Source organism: Ailuropoda melanoleuca, chromosome X (assembly GCF_002007445.2).
Source record: "Ailuropoda melanoleuca isolate Jingjing chromosome X, ASM200744v2, whole genome shotgun sequence".
In the NCBI taxonomy this organism is placed as follows: domain Eukaryota; kingdom Metazoa; phylum Chordata; class Mammalia; order Carnivora; family Ursidae; genus Ailuropoda; species Ailuropoda melanoleuca.
Window position 1 is genome coordinate 29779764 of NC_048238.1, and position 22305 is coordinate 29802068.

General features: G+C 37.2%; 1 protein-coding gene and 1 non-coding gene across 2 annotated transcripts; both read right to left on the reverse strand.

Moving 5' to 3' along the window:
* Nucleotides 1–339: 339 nt before the first annotated feature.
* Nucleotides 340–1824, reverse strand: LOC100479127 (zinc finger protein OZF). Its single transcript, XM_002929427.3, has one exon. It carries the CDS (start codon nt 1822–1824, stop codon nt 340–342), a length of 1485 nt encoding a protein of 494 aa, XP_002929473.1.
* Nucleotides 1825–4808: 2984 nt separating this feature from the next.
* On the reverse strand, nt 4809–4915 carry LOC117797602. The gene has a single exon (XR_004622601.1). It is a non-coding gene; the product is annotated as a U6 spliceosomal RNA (small nuclear RNA).
* Nucleotides 4916–22305: the final 17390 nt, after the last annotated feature.

Here is a 22305-nt window from a genome sequence, read left to right on the forward strand (position 1 = left end):
TGGCATAGCTCAGGCCAAGGGAAGGCCCTGGGAAGGTTAGAAAATGTAAGAGTAGGTCCTGAAACCTCCGCACTTACCTGGCACTTGCAGTTACCTCCCCCGCGTGGATACCTCTATGTACAAAGTTCAACTGCAGGGCCTTGACTCTATCTCAAAGGCTACTTTCAAAGCTTTTCTCTTTAAGGAGTCATACTATGTTGAGCAAGGAGAAAGCATGTTCCCTGCTCTCTTAAGGCCTCCTTTTAGTGTAAAGTTCCTGGTGCTAAATGAACTTAAAAGATGTAGCTAAAGGATCACTGAAACTCACACACACAGGAAGCCTTTCTTTGGTCTGAACTTTTATGTGCCCAGCCAAGTGGGAGGGTCTTCTGTGGGCCCTCCCACATTCGCTGAACACATCTGGCTTTGCTCTGGCGTCATGCTTCTGATGCATGATGAGGCTGGATTTGTCACCAAAGAATTGCCCACGTTCACTTCATCCATAGGCCTTGCCGCGGTGTGAATTTTCATGTGTTGAAGAAGCTGGGGATGACTGATGTAGGCTTTTCCACATTCAGTGCACACATAAGGCCTTGCTCCACTGTGAATTCTCTTATGTACTTTAACGTAGGAGCTGTGGCTAAAGAATTTTCCACATCTATCACACTCGTAAGACCTCTCCTTAGTGTGGCTTTTCTGGTGCTCAGCAAGTGCATCTTTGCGGAGAAAGGCTTTCCCGCATTGGCTGCACATGAAAGACCTTTCTCCACTGTGAATTTTTTGGTGCTGCATAAGTGTATCTTTGCGGCTAAAGGCTTTACCACATTCATGGCACTCGTAGGGTTTTGCTCCGCTGTGTATTCTCTGGTGCTGAATAAAATGGGATTTTCTGATAAAAGATTTTCCACATTCAGCACACACATTAGGCTTTGATCCCATGTGAGCTCTCTGGTGTTCTTGGAGGCTGGAGTTGCAGACAAAAGATTTCTCACAACCATCGCACTTATAAGGCTTTTCTCCAGAGTGGATTGCCTGGTGCCGATCACATTTGCCTTTGGTGCTAAAAGCTTTCCCACATTCACTGCACTTGTAATCTTTTCGTCCAGCGTGAAGGGCTTCCTTACACTGGGTGCTGCTGCATGGCTTCTCCTCATCTTTAGTGGCATGGTGCTGGACAAGTGCAGAGCTGACCAAGAAGTCCTTCTCATCCTCCTTGCAAGTGAAGGCCTTCTCTGACTTGGGGCTTCCGTAGCTCTTCACAAAGGAACCTTCCTCCTTTTTTCCCCTAGGGACTACCTCTCCATTCTGCTGCTGTGGGATTTGGTCAATGTTGACAGTGACCCAGAAGGTTCTTCCACATGACCCGCATGGGTGTGGTTGAGGCCCAAGGGATGTTCCCTGCTGCCCAGACAGATGCAGAATGTCTTTTAAGATCGGGTCACACATGTTACATGGGTGGCTCTTTTGGTTGGAAGGACCCACACTGAGAATTCTCGCCTGTGACTCTTTTACAGAAATACCCTGTTGAGAAGATGCGCCTTCATTCTCTACTCTATGACAAGGGCCATGGCTCCCCTGGACCATCCCTGCCCCTGCTGGAGCTATGGCTACATTTACAGGAACCTGGGGCTCTCTCACTGGCAGTGGTTGGGGAATTAAATGATACCTGGAAATTGCAAGTCCCAGTGAGGTCACCAGTAGAAAGTTCTCCAGGATCACACTACAGTATAGGCGCTTCTGAGACTCATCAAGTAGCTCCCACTCCTCTGGAGAGAAGTATACGCACACATCCTCAAAGGTTACAATGTTGCGGTTGGGATCTGTCTGCGCGCCCGCCTCCGCCATTGCTACAGTATCAAGGCCCCGAGAGGGCGCGCCTCAGCGGGTGTGAGGAAAATACCAGACACAAGATCGTCCACTCCGCAGTCAGGAACACCAAATCTCCACAAAGAGGGACACCACACAAAACTAAAGCTGGGGTAACACGGCTCCTACAAAGCAGAGAGTTAGGGCTCAACCTCGAAACGGCTTCCGTTCGGTTGTGGAAAAACGGACGGAGAGAGTCTCTGCCTAGTGCTTCCGGTTGCCTTTCTCAGATGAGCCGGAACCAACTATGACGGAGGATGGTCCAAGGCGCAGAGGCAGGAAGTCCCGCCCGGAGGTCACCTTAAAGATACACATATATATATTTTTTAAGGGAGGAAGGGCTGGCTTCCTTAGATTGGAGAAAGGAATGGAAGTTTCATTTGGCAAATGTGACTCCAGGTGATTTAAAGTTCTTGGTTCTCGCTTCATTCAAATCCATCCAAATGTCTCCATTCCAAATTTCATAGACCAGAATAATTTTTTTAAATGATTCATTGTTGCTGTACAGGGTAGCTATTAGGCTTTTTTTTTTTTTTCTCCCTGTGTCGATCTTGCATTTAGGCACTGTTGAATTCCCTTTTTAGTTCTACTTGTTTGTCAGTTGGTTATCTTGGATTAATTATATAGATGATCATATCCACTGAAAATACTTTAATATTTTCCAACTTCTACGTCCATTCTCCCCTTGTTTTTTTCTTTCATCTTTTGCAGTGGCCCGAACCTTTAGGACAAGGTTGATTAGTAGTGGTGATAAGAGATGACTTTCTAAATTTCTGAATTTAATGTAAATTATTCTAGATTTGCATCTTATACTGCACATATATTTGCTATACATATTTGGTAGATACATTTATGAAAGTCGTTTGCCAAGTTTTTTTTTTTTTATCATGACTGATTGCTGGATATCATTCAATGGTATATTGACCTATATTTAGTTACGTTTTTCTCGTTTAGATAAATTATTTTAGTGAATTAACTTTGTTGGTGAATTTTCTTAAATTCTGCTATCTTTGAATATTGAGATTAAACCATTGGTCATGAGGTCATTAAAATGAAATATTGATAGTGATTTGCTGATACTATGTTTGAATTTTGCTTCTGTGTTTTATAAGTGTGATTAATATATGTTTTTGCTTTCTTGTGCTTTTCTGTCTTGGGGACTGCAGAACTCACTAAGTTCAAAAAATGAGAGCTTGTCTATTTTCTGTTCTCTATATTGGAATAGTTTTTTTTACAGTTGAAATTAGCCTCTTAAAACAAGTTTAGTAGGGCTGATACCTTTGTGGTTCTAAAAATTTAACTACTCTTTCTTTGGTTTTATGATTTTCTTCATGATGTGCCACTTTGCTGGTTTATATTTCCCTAGAATTTTTTTTCATGTTATCTAGGTTTTCATATTTATTTCTATTATGTTGATCACTGTATTTTATTATTTTACCTTTATTTAATGTTTTTTCCAGCTTTATTGAGGTATTATGATGAATAAAATTGTATATATTTAAAGTATACAATGTAATGATTCGATACGTATATGTTATGAAATGATTACCACAATCAAGTTAATTAACATATCCTTCACCTTATATAGTTACCTTTTTTTCTGCATGTGCATAGTGAGAGCGTTTAGGATCTGTTCTCAGCAAATTTCGAGGCTACTATACAGTATCATTAAGTATAGTCACTATCTTGTACGTTAGGTTCCAATAACTTATTCATCTTGTATTTTTTGTTTTGTTTCAAGTTTTTATTTAAATTCCAGGTGATTAACATATAGTGTAATAATAGTTTCAGGGGTAGAATTTAGTGATTCATCACTTACTTATGACACCCAGTGCTCATCACAGTTAAATGCCCTCCTTAATACCCATCACCTATTCAACCCATCCCCCTGCCCACCTCCCCTCCAGCAACCCTGTTTGTTCTCTATAGTTAAGAGTCTATTTTATGATTTGCCTTCACCCACCCCATAGTCATCTGTTTCATTTCTTAAATTCCACATATGAGTGAGATCACATGGTATTTGTCTTTCTCTGACTGACTTATTTAGCTTAGCATAATACACTCTAACCCCATCCATGTTGTTGAAAATGGCAAGGTTTCATTCTTTTTGAGTATGATGGCTGAGTATTATTCCATTGTATATATATATATACCACCTTTTCTTCATTCATTCATCAGTCAATGGACTTTGGGGCTCTTTCCATAATTTGCCTATTGTGGATAGTGCTGCTATAAACATCAGGGTGCATGTGTCCCTTTGAATCAGTATTTTTGTATCCTTTGAGTAAATACCTAGTAGTACAATTCCTCAGTCATAGGGTAGCTCTATTTTTAACTTTTTGAGAAACCTCCATACTGCTTTCCAGAGTGGCTGCACCAGGTTGCATTCCCACCAACAGGGTAAGAAGGTTCCCCTTTCTCTGCATCCTCGCCAACATCTGTTGTGTCCTGTGTTGTTAATGTTTGCCATTCTGACAGGTGTGAGGTTGTATCTCACTGTGGTTTTGATTTGCATTTCCCTGATGCTGAGTGATGTTGAGCATCTTTTCATGTGTCTGTTGGCCACCTGGATGTCTTCTTTGGAAAAATGTCTATTCATGTCTTCTGTTGGATTATTTGTTTTTTGGGTGTTGAGTTTAATAAGTCCTTCATAGATTTTGGACACTAACCCTTTTTCAGATATGTCATTTGCAAATATCTTCTCCTGTTCCATGGGTTGCCTCTTAGTTGTGTTGAGTGTTTCCTTCACTGTGCAGAAGACTTTTATCTTGATGAAGTCCCAATAGTTCATTTTTGCTTTTGTTTCCCTGGCCTCCAAAGATGTGTCTAGTAAGAAGTTGCTACTGCCATGGTCATAAAGGTTGCTGCCTGTGTTCTCCTTTAGGATTTTGATGGTTTCCTGTCTCACATGTAGGTCTTTCATCCATTTTGAATGTATTTTTGTGTATTGTGTAAGAAAGTGGAAAAATATAGAATGCTTTATGAATTTGCATGTCATTCTTGCACAGGGGCCATGCTAATCTCCTCTGTATCGTTCCAATTTTAGTGTATGTGCTGCTGAAGTGAGCATGAGAACTTATTTACCTTATAACTGAAAGTTTGACCCTTTCTTTGATCAGCATCTTGCATTTTCCCCACTATCTAGACTGTGGTGACCATCATTCTACTGTTTCTACGAGTTTGACTTTTGTTTTGTTTTGTTTAGATTCTGTATATGAGTGAGTACATACAGCATTGGTCTTTCCATGCCTACCTTATTTCATTTAGCATAAGTACTCCAGGTTCATCCATATTGTCACAACTGGCAGGATTTCCTTCTTTTTCATGGCTGAATAATATTCCAATATATATATGTACACACACCACATTTTCTTTAACCATTCCTCCATTGATGAACATTTAGGTTGTTTCATTATTTTGGCTATTGTGACTACTGTTGCAATGAACATGGGAGTGCAAAAATCTCTTCAAAATACTGATTTAGTTTCTTTTGGATATAATCCCCAGAAGAGGGATTGCTGGGTCATATGTATGGTTTTTAATCTTAAGTGATAGGTTCCTTAATAATTAGTTACCCGTTTTTCATTGCTGATGTTGTTTATTCACTACTTCATTCTCTTTTTTATTCCACAGTTTTATTAGTTAACATATAGTATGTGTTAGTTTTATTTATTTATTAGTTTATTCATTAGTTTATTTATTAGTTTATTTTATTAGTTTATTTATTAGTTAGTTAAAATATAGTATAGTATTAGTTTCAGGGGTAGAATTTGGTGATTCATCAGTTGCATAGAACACCCAGTGCTCATCACAAGTGCCCTCCTTAATCCCCATCACCCATTTACCCCATCTCCCCATCCACCTCCCCTCCAGCAATCCTCAGTTTGTTCCCTATAGTTAAGAGTCCTTCATGGTTTGCCTCCCTCTCTGTTTTTATCTTATTCTATTTTTCCTTCCTTTCCCCTATATTCATCTGTTTTGTTTCTTAAATTCCATGTATGAGTGAAATCATATGGTATTTTTCTTTCTCGGACTGACTGATTTCGCTTAGCATAATACACTCTAGTTCTATTCATGTCATTGCAAATGACAGGATTTCATTGTTTTTGATGGCTAAGTAATATTCTATTGCATATATATACCACATCTTCTTTATCCATTTATCAACTGATGAACACTTGGGCTCTTTCCATATTTTGGCTATTGTGGATAGTGCTGCTATAAACATTGGGGTGCATGTGCCCCTTTGAATTGCTATGTTTGCATCCTTTGGATAAATGCCTAGTAGTGCAATTACTGGGTTGTAGGGTAGTACTATTTTTAACTTTTTGAGGAATCTCCATACTGTTTTCCGGAGTGGCTGCACCAGTTTGCATTCTCACCAACAGTGCAAAAGGATTATCCACTTTGAGAAGATGGAAAGCTAGTAGGGAAACTATTAAATTTTTTCTACGAATCAGAACTTCTCCTAAATATGTTGACTCTGAATAAAAATTATCCCAATTCCTCTGAACCTAGATGTTTGAAATTATAAAGACAAAATCTGATTATTTTTAGGTTCCCTTTACATTTCTGTTGAGTCATGAACAATGGCCATCTGACTGAATAAGTTACAAAGGGTAGAAATATCCAGAATGAGGGGAATTTTGTTTAATTCTACTTGAATATCATCTCTTTCCTGATGCTGATTGCACTCTGTTTCTTTCTCATGACCTGCTCTCTCCCCTTCACTCTTTCTTCATGCTACAACCCACAAAGTCAGGCACTTTGAAGAATAAAAAAAACTTTATGACCTTTATCAAGATGAAGGAGTTCACCACACTGATCACTGAGCAGAAGAAATTTTAAAATGGGACTTTTAATATTTTAAAGCCATTTGGAATACAGTTCACATGAATGATTCTGTACAATGTACAAATCGGTACCCCGGAGAATTTGCACTGACAGCCATGGGAGGAAGACATGCGGGAATAACTTTTAATTGCATATTTAATTGACCTTGTAGGAAAATGAATCTCATATTTTGTACTGAACAATTACATAAAGATTTGAAAATAATATTATCCAAAAAAGTTACTTAGACTATTTTATAGTATTATTAGAATCATATGTCTGTACTCTGCATACTTTTGAGAGTACTAAGACAATCACCATCCTGCTTTATAGCAGAGGGGAAGAAAGGAGTTAGGAGATAAATTAAAGCAAAGCTTTTGCCAGCATTTTTAGTAATTTATGCTAAATAACTTTATGAAAATCTCTCTGAAAAGTTTCAGACATCATTTTGAAGCTATCAGATTTATTGTTAATATAATTAATAGTTAATAACTGATATTAGCTATCAGTTAATAGTTAACATGTAATATTAAGGTGGCTTTTTGCTTTCCCAACCAATTGGATATTAAGGTAATTTACAACTAAGTAAAATCAGTATTTTTCCCACGTATGTTTTTATGTTGGGCAGAGCTAAAGAGATTGTTGTTTTATAGAATGAATGTAGCTATTTTTCCCAAGGGCATTTGTCCTAAGAAGACATCTTCTATTTATTTATTTTTTTTCAGGAGTAGAATTTAGTGATTCATCACTTACATATAACACCCAGTGCTTATCATAACTAGTGCCCTCCTTAATAACCATCACTCACTAAGAAGAAAATATGGCATATATACACCATGGAATACTACTCAGCCATCAAAAAATGAAATCTTGCCATTTGCCATGACGTGTATGGAACTAGAGGGTATTATGCTAAAAGAAATAAGTCAATCAGAGAAAGACAATTATCATATGATCTCACTCATAAGTGGAATTTAAGAAACAAAACAGAGGATCATACTGGCAGTGAGGGAAAAATAAAACAAGATGAAATCAGAGAGGAAGATAAAACGTAAGAGATTCTTATTCGTAGGAAACAAACTGAGAGTTGTTGGAGGGGAGAGGGGTAGGGGGATGGGGTTAGTGGGCAATGGACATTAAAGAGGGCTTGTGATATAATGAGCCCTGGGTATTATATAAGACTGATGAATTACTGAACTCTACCTCTGAAACTGATAATACATTATATGTTAATTAATTGAATTTAAATTTTTAAAAATGTGAAAAAATTAAAAGAGGACATCTTTTAGTTAACATATTTATAAAAAGGCATTGGGTCATATAAAAATAGTACCCAGCTAAGGTCCTGTGTATAAGGGGAAATAGATAATTTTAGAAGTTGTAAGGTAAGAAATGGTCACTATTTAATATGAGAGAAAGTAAAGGTATTTTCTCAGACCTATGATATAGACCAGGCAGTTAAGTGCCATGATTGGCACTGATTTGGGGTGCAAAATGGAGAGCTGTAAGGATACATAGCAACTGTGACCTACACTTTCATTTAGAATTACATGAGTTGCAGTGCTGACTGTCAGAATATAAACCATGAAACATCTGGCAGTGTTCAACGCCACATCCTATCTGCTGCCATCTTAGGCGGCATTAAAAGAAATAGTGTCTAGTTCACAGAAGGGGAGAGTCCTACTGTATTGATCAGAAACTACTTTTCTGAATTCATCCTAGGTATAGATCAAGGGAAGTAACCCAGAGCAAGCATGTAAGGCATGGAAACAGTATTCTTCTGATTTTTCAGCCGAGAGTGTAGATTTCAGGGTGCATCAGTTGTATTCTTTCCAAAATCTTAGAGCTCTTATGGAGAAAACACTTTGATTTTGTTTGTTCTGTTTTAGCAGAAAATAATGAAGAGATTCACTTACTAGATGTATGGCCCAGTATCACAATAAATCTCCATACCTATAATACAAACTCTGAGATAGCATGGTAGATGATCAAGGCCGAATTTGCCTGTGGATTTTTTTTTTAAAGATTTTTTATTATTTATTTGACAGAGATAGAGACAGCCAGCGAGAGAGGGAACACAAGCAGGGGGAATGGGAGAGGAAGAAGCAGGCTCATAGCAGAGGAGCCTGATGTGGGGCTCGATCCCATAACGCCGGGATCACGCCCTGAGCCGAAGGCAGACGCTTAACTGCTGTGCCACCCAGGCGCCCCTGCCTGTGGATTTTTGGTTGACATTTATGGGCAATTGTTAAAGTTCTCAGATACTGGAAATGCAACATTGCATAAAGCAGGATGCATAAAGCCTATGCTTTACATACCGGGAAGAACAGTGCTCCCATTGATGTAGCAAAAAGTAAAGACAGAAGTTTCTCTTTGCAATGGAGAATCAGAGCAGGGCAAGGACAAATAGCTGTGCAGCCCATACATAGTAGCACCATACGGAAGGGCTTGCCAGCCAGTGTCTTGGGAGCTTCATTCATTTAGCATCAACAAGAAGGAAGATACTGAACATCAAGCAGGACGATAGTGAGCTAGAAACTAAGAGTATAAAGTCAAAGAAGAAATAGTTACTGCCTCTAAACCATCCTACTAATGAGATGTAAAGTGTGAGGCGGTGTGTATGTGCATGTGCATGTCTGAGCATGAATTTTGAAGGTGGTCTTTACGTTCTGAGAGTAATATGTATTAGGTTAATTTTGTTTCTTAACACCCATGTTTAATTGATTAAAGTCAGAAGTGAAGGGGCTCCTGGGTGGCACAGCGGTTAAGCGTCTGCCTTCGGCTCAGGGCGTGATCCCAGCGTTCTGGGATCGAGCCCCACATCAGGCTCCTCCGCTATAAGCCTGCTTCTTCCTTTCCCACTCCCCCTGCTTGTGTTCCCTCTCTCGCTGGCTGTCTCTATCTCTGTCTAATAAATAAATAAAATCTTTAAAAAAAAAAAAAAGAAGTGAAAACACTTGATTTTTACATAGACTTTAAAATCTTATTATTTTATTATTTGCAATCTCAAACATTTATCACTTTTTTTTAATTTTTAGAAAAGATTTTGTTTATATATTGGACAGAGAGAGAAAGAGAGAAAGCGCAGGAGAGCACAAGCAGAGGGAGTGGCAGAGGGAAAGGGAGAGGGAGAAGCAGGCTTCCCACTGAGCAGGGACCCCCCGACTGACAACTGACGCAGGGCTCGATCCTAGGACCCCAAGATCCTGACCTGAGCCGAAGGCAGACACTTAACCAACTGAGCCCCCCAGGCGCCCCTAACAATCACTCTTAACAGGACTTTGGAAAATACTTGGTCCCATTTAAAAACACCTTGGAACATTTTTAAACTGCATATACAAGTGTCATATTCAGTTGTCACTTTATAGACACCAGTTATCTGAAGTAAAATCAAAGCCTTCCCAAATAGTACTCTTCTGAATTCAGCATGTGTGTGTGTGTGTGTGTGTGTGTGTGTATACACACACACGTATCTATGTATACACAGGGGTCCATATAATGTGAAGCTAAAGACCGGATACAGTGGTGAAGTAGGAGGTAAAACAAATGAGCTGCGTGTAAATCTTTGCCACATTCTGTGTCTGTGCGAGTGTGGATTATAGGAGAGGCCTGACTGCTGGCGGAGAGGTTACTGTGGCCGGGGTCCAGAGCGCATGTGGTGCAATTCTGGGGCCCGCAGCGGGTGATGCATTTCTCTGTGTTTACATTTAGCTGATGTGGAGTAGAGCACACAGGTCCTGCATGCCTGTGCCCCCCCATTTATGTGAGTGGCAGTGGGGTCCCCACTTTGCCCTCGCCCTGTGAACCTGCTGTGTACATAATCCTATACCTCCCCCCACCTCTGCCGTGGGCCTGTGTCCCCTGAAAACAAGCAGTGGCCTTTCTTCTTCGTCTACACTCCCCTTTTTCATGTGATTGCTGTACAGGGTTGTTTTTTTTTTTTTTTTTTAATTAACACATTCTCGTTCCTCTCCCCTCCAGCCTTCAACTTGTGATCCATAACTTACTTGCCTGGCTTCTCAGAGGGACCTCTGTAGGTTTGCCCTCAGGTATTCTTATAGATGTCTTTCAGAAAATAGTGATTTCTTATGATTTTTCATGGAATTTGTTCTAATAAACCGTTCTTCTATCACATGGCAACATTAAAAAAAAAACATACAGAAGCATTAGGTTCAGGACTTGTTAAAAGAAATTTTTATGCCCCAGGACCACCTTCTTTCTTTTTCTTAACAGCGAAGGACTTAGGGATGTTTTTCCTTAGTGTGAGGAGCATACTAAGGGTGTGAAGGCTAATGCCATCTGGGCTGACTTCCTTAATTGTAATTCAGGCTCATAATTTTGATATTTGTGGTAGAACCTTCTAATAATTAGAGTTTTTAACAGTGGGTCAGCCTGCCTAACAAAGTAATGAACTTCATGTTGCTGGGAAGGTTCCAGAAGGTGCTGTATGAACACCGCCTTTTAAGGTTGCTTTAGGGGGATTCCTTATTGATTTTGGAGCTGGACTAGATAAAAATTAAGTGCTTTCCAACATGTACTAGTGATTCTTTGATATTATTTAAAAAAACACATTAAATAAAAGTGGAAAAAATTTGAGATCTTTGTGAGGCACTGGTTTATATTGTAGTTTTTCACAGCAACCTAAGATTTTCTTTTTGTGTTAAGGTTTACCAGAAAAAAGTGCTTATAAGTAAAATCTTTGTTTGGTTTGTGGGTGTTTTCTGTTGTTAGAAAAAGCTATGTCTTTTATAATAGATATGTGTCTAAGCAGTGAAAATTATTTCTAATTAGTAATAATTTCCCCTTTATTCTTCACTAGTTATAGTAAACACTGTGTGGTACAATATGTAATTTTGTCTGCATTCTGAGAAACACCAGTTGAATTTGTTGCTCTGATTCAGAAAATGTAGTCCTTAATCATGAACCAGATTCAACATATGTTTCCTTGGAAACATATGTTGAAATAAGTACTATATATTTTCTTGCTTTAGAGAAAGAAATTTCAAATTTCATTTCTAATTTTATTTGTTATTTTTATTTTTTATTAATATTTATTAAGCTTTTTTATTCATGGAGCTCTTTTGTAAGAAATGTGTTCTTAATTTTTTTTCCCCCCACAGGGAGGAGAGGGAAGATTTTTTTGTGTCTGTGACTCAGTTTTCTTGCATCTCATTTTTTAAAGAAAGATAGAAAATATCATCTTTGCTCCACACATTGGGGGTTACTCATCAATTTGAGGGAAGGTTGTTGATTTGGGGGGAAAAGGTTCGAAGATGACGGCTGAGGCAATTGTATTCAGGTTTATGGGGAGCTTAGTGCCTCAGCGGTTCAAGAGAGGCAATCAAATCTTTTGCTATGTATAGTTCATATTTTGAAACACATTTAATTTACAAAGCATTTAAACTGAAAATCATTACCGGATAGAGTGAATGTGTCTAAAGATCCACCAAGAGAAAATTATGTAAATACTAAGCACTTCAGGGACAGTCAAAGCCACTGAAAAATCTGATACTCGCCACTGGATCTATACCTATTAAATGACCTCCAAGCCCTCCAGGTTCCTTTATTTATTTATTTATTTATTTATTTATTTATTTATTTATTTATTTATTTTTTGCCAACTTATTTAGGCAGATTTTCCAAAAATTTTCTGTGTTGTAAAATTTCTATTACTAAAAAAAATTAAAACGAGAAAAATTATGACCATGCAGCTCCTTGTAACAACTTCAGCCTTCTGGCTGATCCCCTTGTTAGAGGCGGAGCTGAGGGTTCAGGTGAGGGCTGGTGGTTCTGTGTGAGTCAAGAGGAGGATGAATGGTTTGTTGTCATCTATGCACGGGTCAGTAGCTTGTTGCGTAACTGCCATTTAACGCCTCACAGTACTCAGGAATGAAGGTAGCATTAGAGATAATTAAAAAAACTTTTTTTTTGGCTCTTCGATTATTTTTGCCTTTTTTATCTCCCAGTGCTTCACATTTAGTTGAAACAGCTGAGTGAATTTCAACATCTTCCCTTTCTGGTATGTGAAGTGAGGGTTCTGCTCACTCAGTTCGGCACTAACCCTCACTGCTTTTCCAGCATATTTCAAGGCTTTTTCTTTTTCTTTTTTAAGGTGTTTTTGTTTTGTTTTGTTTTTTTTGAGGGAGAGTGCTTGCAGGGTGGTGGGGGGGAGGAGCAGAGGGAGAGGAGGGAGAAGCTGACCAGGGAGCCTGGGGATGGGGGGGGGGGCTCGATCCAGGACCCTGGACTCTGGGATCATGACCTGTGTTGAAGGCAGATGCTTAACCGACTAAGCCACCTAGGCGCCCCCATTTCAAAGCTTTTTCTTTCCTAAATCCTGTGCCAACAGTTACTAAGAATCTACTTCTCCTTCACTTTGGGGCATACAAAGACTAACTAAATGTGATCCTTCTCCAGAAAGATTAACTAAATGTGCTCCTTTTCCACAAAGAGCATAAATAACTGGAGTTCAAGTTGGTATCTCAAAGGAAAGGGCAAGTAGAAATTGCACAAAGGAGAAATTGTCTCTAGCTGGTGAGATTAGCAGAGGCTTCAGCGCCTTTTAACTAGGCCTTGGAAATGGGCAAAGCACTGACAGATGCATATGGCCAAGGATTCCTGTTGCTTCTTCTCTTTACTTCCCCGTCTTCGTCTTCTACTGTTTCGAACGCATGGCGTAAGTCTTTGGTCCCTGTCTACTGTCTAAACCACTTACTACAGCTACGTTCACATGATCAAATCCAGTGGTCTAATCTCAGTCCTCACCTTAACTGAGCTCTTAATGGCATTTGACTGAATTCGTTTGTCCTTCTTGAAACACTTTTTCTTGGTTTATGGGATACTGCACTGTCCTCTTGATTTCCCCTGTACCTTGGTGGCCGAGCTTGGTTCTGGCTTCCTTTTTGTAACCTGCTTTTACAGATCTCTAAATTTTGATGTGCCCCAGAGTTAAGTACTCAGACATTTTTCCACATCATTTCAATAGGTCTGGAGTTCGTCAACCTGGTTGCACATTAGAGGAGTTTTAAAAACTCACTGATACCCTGATTTCCCTGCAGAGATTTGGACTCAGTTGTTCTGGGGATGGGAGAGGGAATCAGTATTTTATTTTAAAGCTTCCCCAGTGAATTGAAAGTGTGCCAGGGTTGAGAATCACTGAATGGAGTGATCTCATCCAGTTCAATGACCCCAAAGGACACAAAAAAATCTTGTGATTCAGATGGAACTCTCCATCCTTGAGCTGTCCCTTGAACTCCAGACTCATAATTAAAGGATTGACTAGACAGTTCCACTTTGCTGTCTAATGCCCATTTTCAAAGTTAGCAAGTACAAAATTGACCTTTTGATTCCCTATTCAAATCTGCTCCTGGTTCAATGTTTCTTATCTCAGAAGATGGCACATGTCATAATTTACCCCACTGCTCAGGGCCCAAATTTAGGAGTCACCCAGGATTCTTCTCATTCTTTCATTTCCCATGTCCAATTATCAGCACACCTCTTTGTTTCTGTCTTTCATATTAATCTTTAATTTTCTCATTTCTTATCATCTTTATGCCAATTTCCCCAGCCTCAGCCACACTCATCTCTTACTTGGACTTGTCCCACAGTCTCCTAATTCCTGTCCTATGTTCGCTCTTTCCACCACCCCCCCAGTCTCTGTAGACCTGTAAAGTGATCCTGAAAAATAAATAAAATCATATCACTCCCCTGCTCTCCATCCTCCAAATACTTTTTATTGCACTGAAAATAAACCTATCTTTACTGTAGTCTGTAGCCTTGGAGAATTGATTTCTGCTTATTCTGACCTTGTTTCTTCCCTTCTGTTTTTGAAACCCCTCACTCAAGTTACATCAGCCACCCTGGTTTCCTTGCTATTCCCCTAACACTTCACACATACTCCTGTGAAGGGTCTTTGTACCTACTATTACATAGATCCCAATATAATGTGTCTGGTTCTCTCATACCATTCAGATTCCAATTTACTCCTGTCAGAGAATGCTTCCCTAAGTGCTAGATTTTAGGGATTAACCTCTGTCCCCTTGTTTTGTTTTATTTTTCATACCTGACATTTTATTATGTTCACTTACTTAATTTCTATCTTCTCACTAGAATACAGGCTCCATTAGCATAGGGAGGGTCATTGTTTTCTTCACCATCTCATCTCTAGCATCTAGAACAGTACCTCGCAAGTGGTACGTAGGTATTCACTGAAGGAATTGATGAATATGTATATGAACATGAGGAGAGGGATTTCAGGCCAAAGGAGTATTATGAACAGTGTCATGGAAACAAGAAAGCTAGTTTGGGAGAAGACCATATTTGGTTGAAGGGCGCTTGGAGAGGAGTAGCAAGAGATGGTTCTAGAAAAGGAGGTACAAGTCTGGATATGGAGAGCCCTAAACAATTCACATGGACTTTAGGAAATGGAAAGCCATAGAAGATATTTTTAGGTGGACTACATATTTGATGGAATTGAGGCTAAAAATCAAATGATTTGGTAACTGAATAAAATTGGTGGTTAAGGGAGAAGGAAGAGTTAAATATGATTTTTCAAATGTTAGGCCTGGGTAGAATTTTAATGGCATCAACAAAGAGAAAGAAGACAGAAAATAGTGAGATAACATTGTTTTCCTTTTATGTAATTGGTGGCTTTGAGGTCTGGAGAAATAATCTTTTTAACTCAGGATATGTTGTTTAAGGTGCTTTGGAAATATTCATGTGGAGATATCTAACAATCGTTTGTACATGAGGATATGGAACTTGAGAGAGAAGTTAGGGCTAAAGTTTAAGGTTTGAAATTTCTGCCATGAGGAAAAGAAGAGATTGTGGGGGTAGATATGCATATCAACTAGGAATCTGTGAGGTAAAAAATGAGAGGCTTCTGTGGAATCTTAGGATACGTTACTTTAAAAGGTGGTGTGAGAACTAAAAACATGGGAAAACCAAAGATTGTTCAGAGAAATAGGAGCAAACCTCCATGGGCTATAACATCATGAAAGCCAAGGGAATAAAGAGTTGGAAAATTTAATCATCCATTTACGTTCTGTAGAGGATTTGAGGAGGGTGAATAGATAAAGCTGTTGATTATCAAAAGAAAAATTGATTGTAACTCTGGTGGTGTGGATTGGTGGCTTGGAAGAACTTAGAAGAATGTGGAAGGATAGTATCTTTATAAGGTAGCAGGGTTGAGAAAAGAAATATTTGAGGAGAGAAAAAAATGAATCATAACCCCAAATCAAGCAAAATAAATTTTAGAGGAAGAATCTAAAACTTTAGGGTGTGCGGGTCATTCGTATAGTAAAGCCCCATGCCTAAAGTGCAAAGTGGCTGTGTTAGCCCTAGAAGGAAATACACATGTATCATCTTCTCACCCAAGAAGGAAACATAGAAGAAAAGAAAGAAGAGGAGAGAAGAGAGAGGTGGAGTAGAGCTGAGAAAGCACATGTTAAATAGTTAAAATCTCAGTAAAGTTGGAAGTAAAATCATCTGTTGAGATTTGATTCAGAGTGGGGCGGGAAAGAAGTTGGCTGACATAGTTGAAAAGATTATGATCAACACTATGTTGATACCTTTTCCTTCTGACCTACATTTTAACAAGTGATGTATATTTACTTACATTTAAGTTTATAAAAATGCACAAATAAAATATTGCATTTAAATGTAGAGCCTATCACTGTTGTAATTTATAAAGATGCTTTCTCTTTGAATGATAAGAAAAATAAAGTATCAGTCTCGGTATTTCTTAAAAATCACAGTTTTCTGAATGAGAATGTACATACATCTATCTATTTTGATGGTTTCCAAGATGATACCAGTGAGTCTTCAATTCCAACAAACCTGTGAAATATCTGCTCATAAGTAGTTAAGTGTCTCTCTTTCTTGCAAAAGGGCATCACTATAGTTTCCTTAATTGTATATAAGTTAGGTAGAGAGTTCTAGAATTATTTCTGATAAATGAATTGACTCATATAAAGTGCTTAGAGCATAGAATAGTTCCTGGCACAGAATATGCAGTCAATGGATGTTAACTATAATTCATCATCGTCATCATGGTTGTTGTTATAAAGGGGAATGTGAATTTGGATTACTAAATTGTGTAAAATGTTGATTTATCCTATATTTATTGATACTGTCATGGATTTTAATAATTTGAAATATACTGCAAGGACTCCTTACTATTTGATATTTGATCATAAAAATTTCACCTACTCATATTCAATGTCAAGGCACTGATCAATATTAATATAATTGATATCATGTAACTATCATATTTAATGTCATGAGAATTCCACTGCAGCTTTGCATTAATTAAACATACTATTAAATTGAGTAGCTTAACCTTCTGAAGTGAATTAGTATTCATCAAAATAACACCAATCATAATGGATTCATTAGATATTAATGTGAATGTCATATATATATTTCCACAAAGGTTTCATTGCAATCATTATTCATGGATTATTGTAATAAAGGATATAAATGGCAGAAAGTACATTGCTAATCTATCCAACGTATTTTTGTTCTTTACAATTTATCCTATTAGAGAAAAAGAGTTCAATTTTTCTTATATTTCAGACTTGGAATTTCTTTTATATATTACAGATAAGATTTGGATTTTTTTTCATTTTTTTCCAGTTTTATTGAGATATAATTGACATACAACATTTTATAAGTTTAAGGTATACAACATATTGGTTTAATATATACCGCAAAATGATTACCACCATAGTGTGAGCTAATACCTCTATCATGTCACATAATTACCATTTCTTTTTTGTGGTGAGAATATTTAAATCTACTCTCTTAGCAACTTTCAAATATTTAATACAGTATTATTAACTATAATTACCATGCTGTATATTAGATCCTTAGAATTTATTAATCTTATAAGTGGACATTTGTAATCTTTAAACAACATCTCCCCATTTCTCCCATACCCCAGCCCCTGGTAACCACTACTGTACTTTCTGTTTCAATGAGATCAATATTTTTAGATTCCACATATAAGTGAGATTATATCGTATTTGTCTTTTTCTGACTTATTTCACTTGGCATGATGTCCTCGGGATTCTTTCATGTTATCACATGGGTGAATAATATTCCATTGTTGATACATACCACATCTTTATCCATTCATTTGTTGGCAGGTACTTAGGTTGTTTCCATATCTTGGCTATTTTGAATAATACTGCAGTGAACATGGAAGTGCAAATATCTTTTTGAGATCCAGTTTTCGTTTCCTTTGCATATATACCCAGAAGTGAGATTGCCGGATCATATGGTCATTTCATTTTTAGTCTTTTGAGGAACCTCCATACTGTTTTCCAAAGTGGCTGTGCCAATTTACATTCCTACCAACAGTGTATAGAGGCTTTCTTTTTGCCACAACCTTGCCAACATTTGCTACCTTTTGACTTTTTGATAATAGCTATTTGAACAGGTGTGAAGTGATAGCTCACTTGGTTTTGATTTGCATTTCCCTGATGATGAGTGATGTTAAGCACCTTTTCAGGTACCTATTGGCCATCTGTATGTCTTTGGAGAAATGTCTATTCTGATCCTCTGTGTATTTTAAAAATCAGATTTTTTCTCTCTTTTTTGCTATTGATTTGTGTGAGTTTTTTATATATTTTGGATTTCGACGCCTTATCAGGTACTTGATTTGCAAGTATTTTCTCCCATTCAGTAGGTTGCCTGTTCATTTTGTTGATGATTTCTTTTGCTATGCAGCTTTTCTTAAAAAAAGATTGTATTTTTATTTATTTGAGAGAGGGGCAGAGTGACAAGCAGACTCCCTGCTGAAATAGTAGCTTGGCATGGGACTCGATCCCAGGACCCTGAGATCATGACCTGCACCGAAGTCAGATGCTTAACTGACTGAGCCACCCAGGTGCCCCTATGCAGTTTTTTATTTTATAGTCCCACTTGTTTATTTTTGCTTTTGATGCTTGAATTTTTGCTGTAATATCCAAAAAGTTATCTCCAAGACCAATGCCAAGGAGCTTTTTCCCTAATTTTTTTGCATGTAGTTTATGGTTTTAGTCCTTATGTTTAAGCCTTTAATCCATTTTGAGTTCTTTTGTCTGAGTGGTGTATGATAGGGGTGCTGTTTTATTATTCTGCATGTAAGCATTCAGTTTTCCCAGCACCTTTTATTTTATTTTATTTTTTATGTTATGTTAGTCACCATACAATACATCATTAGTTTTTGATGTAGTGTTCCATGATTCATTGTTGAAGGGACTATCATTTCCCCATTGAGTATTCTGGCACCCTTGCCAGATATTAGTTGCAGGTATGTGTGAGGGTTTATTTCTGGGCCCTTGATTCTTTCCCATTGGTCTAAGTGTCTGTTTTTATGCCAGTACCATATTGTTTTGACTACTGTAGTGTTGTAGTATAATTTGAAATCAGGAAGTGTGATGTCTCCAGCTTTGTTCTTCTTTCTCAGGAATGCTTTGGCTATTTGGGGTTTTTTTTTTTTTTTAATAATTCCATACAGAGTTTTGGAATGTTTGTTCTATTTCAGTGAAAAATGATATTGGAATTTTGATAGGGAATGCATTGAATCTGTAGATGGCTTTGGCTAGTATGAATCTTTTGACAATATTAGTTCTTCTGATCCAGGAACACAGGATATCTTTCTATTTCTTTGTGTCTTCTTCAGTTTCTTTCATCAATGTCTCATAGTTTTCCATGTATAGATCTTTCACGTCCTTGATTAAATTTATTCCTAAGTATTTTATTGTTTTTGATGCTATTGTAAATGCCATTGTCTTTCTTTTTCAGATGTCTTGTTGGTATATAGAAATGCAACTCATTTCCATATATTGATTTTATATCCCGCAACTTTACTGAATTTGTTGATTTGTTCTAACAGTTTTCTGGTGGAGTGTTTAGGATTTTACATATATAAGATCATATAATCAGTAAATAAAGACAATTTTATTTCTTCCTTTGCAATTTAGATACCAGTTGTTTCTTTTTTATTGCCTGGTTCCTCTGTCTAGGACTTCTAGTATTGTGTTGAATAAGAATGGTGAGAGTGGTTACCCTCATCTACTTCTTGGTGTTAGAGGAAAAGCTTTCAACTTTTCACCATTGAGTATGATGTTGGCTATGGGTTTGTCATACATGGAGGGCCTTTACTGTGCTGAGGTATGTTCTTTCTGTACCCACTTTGTTGAGGGTTTTTATCATGAAAGGATGTTGCATGTTTTTCAAATGCTTTTTCTTCATCTATTGAGATGGTATGACTTTTATCTTTCATTCTATTAATGTTATGTATCACATTTACTGATTTTTGTGCGTTGAACCGTTTTTGCATCCCAGGTGTAAATCTCACTAGATCACAGCATATGATCCTTTTAATGTGCTGTTGAATTTGTTTTGCTAATATTTGGTTGAGAATTTTTGCATGTACATTCATCAGGGATATACATCTATAGTTTTCTGGAAGTGTGCTTATCTTGCTTTGGTACCAGGGTAGTGCTGGCCTCATAAAGTGAGTTTGAGAGTATTCCTTCCTCTTCAATTTTTGGAAGAGTTTGAGAAGGATTGGCTTTAATTCTTCTTTTAATGTTTGGCAGAATTCATCAGTGAAACTATATAGTTCTGGGCTTTTCTCTGTTGGTAGGTTTTTGATTACTGACTCAATTTCCTTACTCTTTATTGGTCTGTTTAGGTTTTCTATTTCTTCATGATTCAATCTTGGTAGGTCGTATGTTTCTAGGAATATGCCTATTTATTCTAGGTGATTTAATTTGTTCGTATATATTTGTTCATAGTAGTTTCTTATGATCCTTTATATTTTTGTGGTATCAGTTCTAGTGTTTCCTCTTTCATTTCTGATTCTATTTGATGCATCTTTTCTTTTTCTTAGTCTCGCTAAGGGTTTGTCAATTTTATCTTTTCAGAAAACTGGCTCTTAATTTTGTTAATCTTTTCTCTTGTTCTTATGATCTGTATTTAACTAATTTCTCCTCTGATCCTTGTTATTTCCTCCCTTCTGCTACCTTTGGGCTTAATTTGTTCTTCTTTTTCTAGTTCCTTGAGATGGAAATTTAGGTTGAGATCTTTTTTCTTAATGAAGGCATTTATCACTATATGTTTTCTCTTTGCAGCATCACATGGGTTTTGATATGGTGTGTTTCCATTTTCATTTGTTTTAAGATATTTTTTAATCTCAATTTTGATTTCTTCTTTGACTCACTGGTTATTCAGGAATACAGTATTTAATATCCACATATTTGTGAATTTTCCAGTTTTCCTCCTGTTACTGATTTTTAGTTTCAGGCCACTGTGGTCAAAAAAGATACTTGTTATGATTTCAGATGTTTTTAATTTGCTAAGGCTTATTTTGTGAATTATCATATCATTTATGATTTAGAATGTTCTGTGTGTGCTTGAGAAGAATGCATATTCTGCTGCTGTTTAATGGAATGGTCTGTATATGTGTTAGTTTCATTTGCTCTAAAGTGTGATACAAGTCCAACATTTCGTGTTGATTTTTCTTTCCTGGATTATTGAAAGTGGGGTATTGAAAATCCCTAATATCACTGTACTATTGTCTGTTTCTACCTTCAGATTTGTTAGTATTTGCTTAATATATTTAGGTGATCTGATGTTGGATGCATACGTATTTATGATTGTTATGCTTTCTCTCTAAAAATAAGTCTATTTTATGTTGGTAAGAATTTAACTTCGATTACATACAAAATACTACTCTTTTAATCCTCTCTTTTTATGTTTGTGATGCCACTGTTTACATCTTTTTATATTGCATATCCATTACTGGATTGTTGTAGCTATAGTTATTTTTAATACTTTCTTTTTACCCTTTATCCTTTATTCTAGAGTTAATTAGCACACTACATTGCTCTATTAGAGTATTCTGAATCTGACTCTATATTTGTCTTTCTCTGTGTGTTGTATATTTTCATGCTACTAATTAGCGTCCTTTCATCTCAGCCTGAAGAACTCCTTTCAGCATTTCTTATAAGGTAGGTTTAGTGGTGATGAATTCCTTCAGCTTTTCTTTATTAGGGAAAGTCTTTATCTTGCCTCTATATCTGAAGAAAAGCTTGCTGTTAATGTATTCTTGTTTGGCAGTTTATTTCTTTCAGCCCTTTGAGTAAATCATCCCATTCTTTCTTGGCCTGCAAGGTCTCTGCTGAGAAATCCCCTGATAAACTTGTAGGGGTTCTCTTGCATGAAATAAACCTTTTTCTCTTGCTGCTTTTAAGATTGTCTTTGATTTTAGTCAGTGTTATTATGTTTCCTGGTGAAGATCATTTTGGATTGGACTTTTGGGACAAACCATTAGCTTCATGAACTTGGATGACCAAATCTCTCCCTAGGTTTGGGACGTTCTCAGCCAATATTTCCTTAAGTAAGCTTTCTCCCCTTTTTTGTTCCTCTTATAGGATAAAACTCTTGCATCACCTTCTAGATCATTGATTCTTCTACTTTGTTAAGTATGTTGCAGAAGTTCTCTATTGCATTGTTCATTTCACTCATTTAATTCTTTACCTGCAGAATTTGTTTGGTTCTTTTTAATGTTTTCTGTCTCTTTGTTAAACTCCTCATTATGTTCTTGTATGGTTTTCCTGATATCATTAATTGCTT

Bases quoted from the DNA above. Each gene is read 5' to 3' on its own strand.
- LOC100479127 (XM_002929427.3), bottom strand. From the start codon at position 1,824: ATGGCGGAGGCGGGCGCGCAGACAGATCCCAACCGCAACATTGTAACC.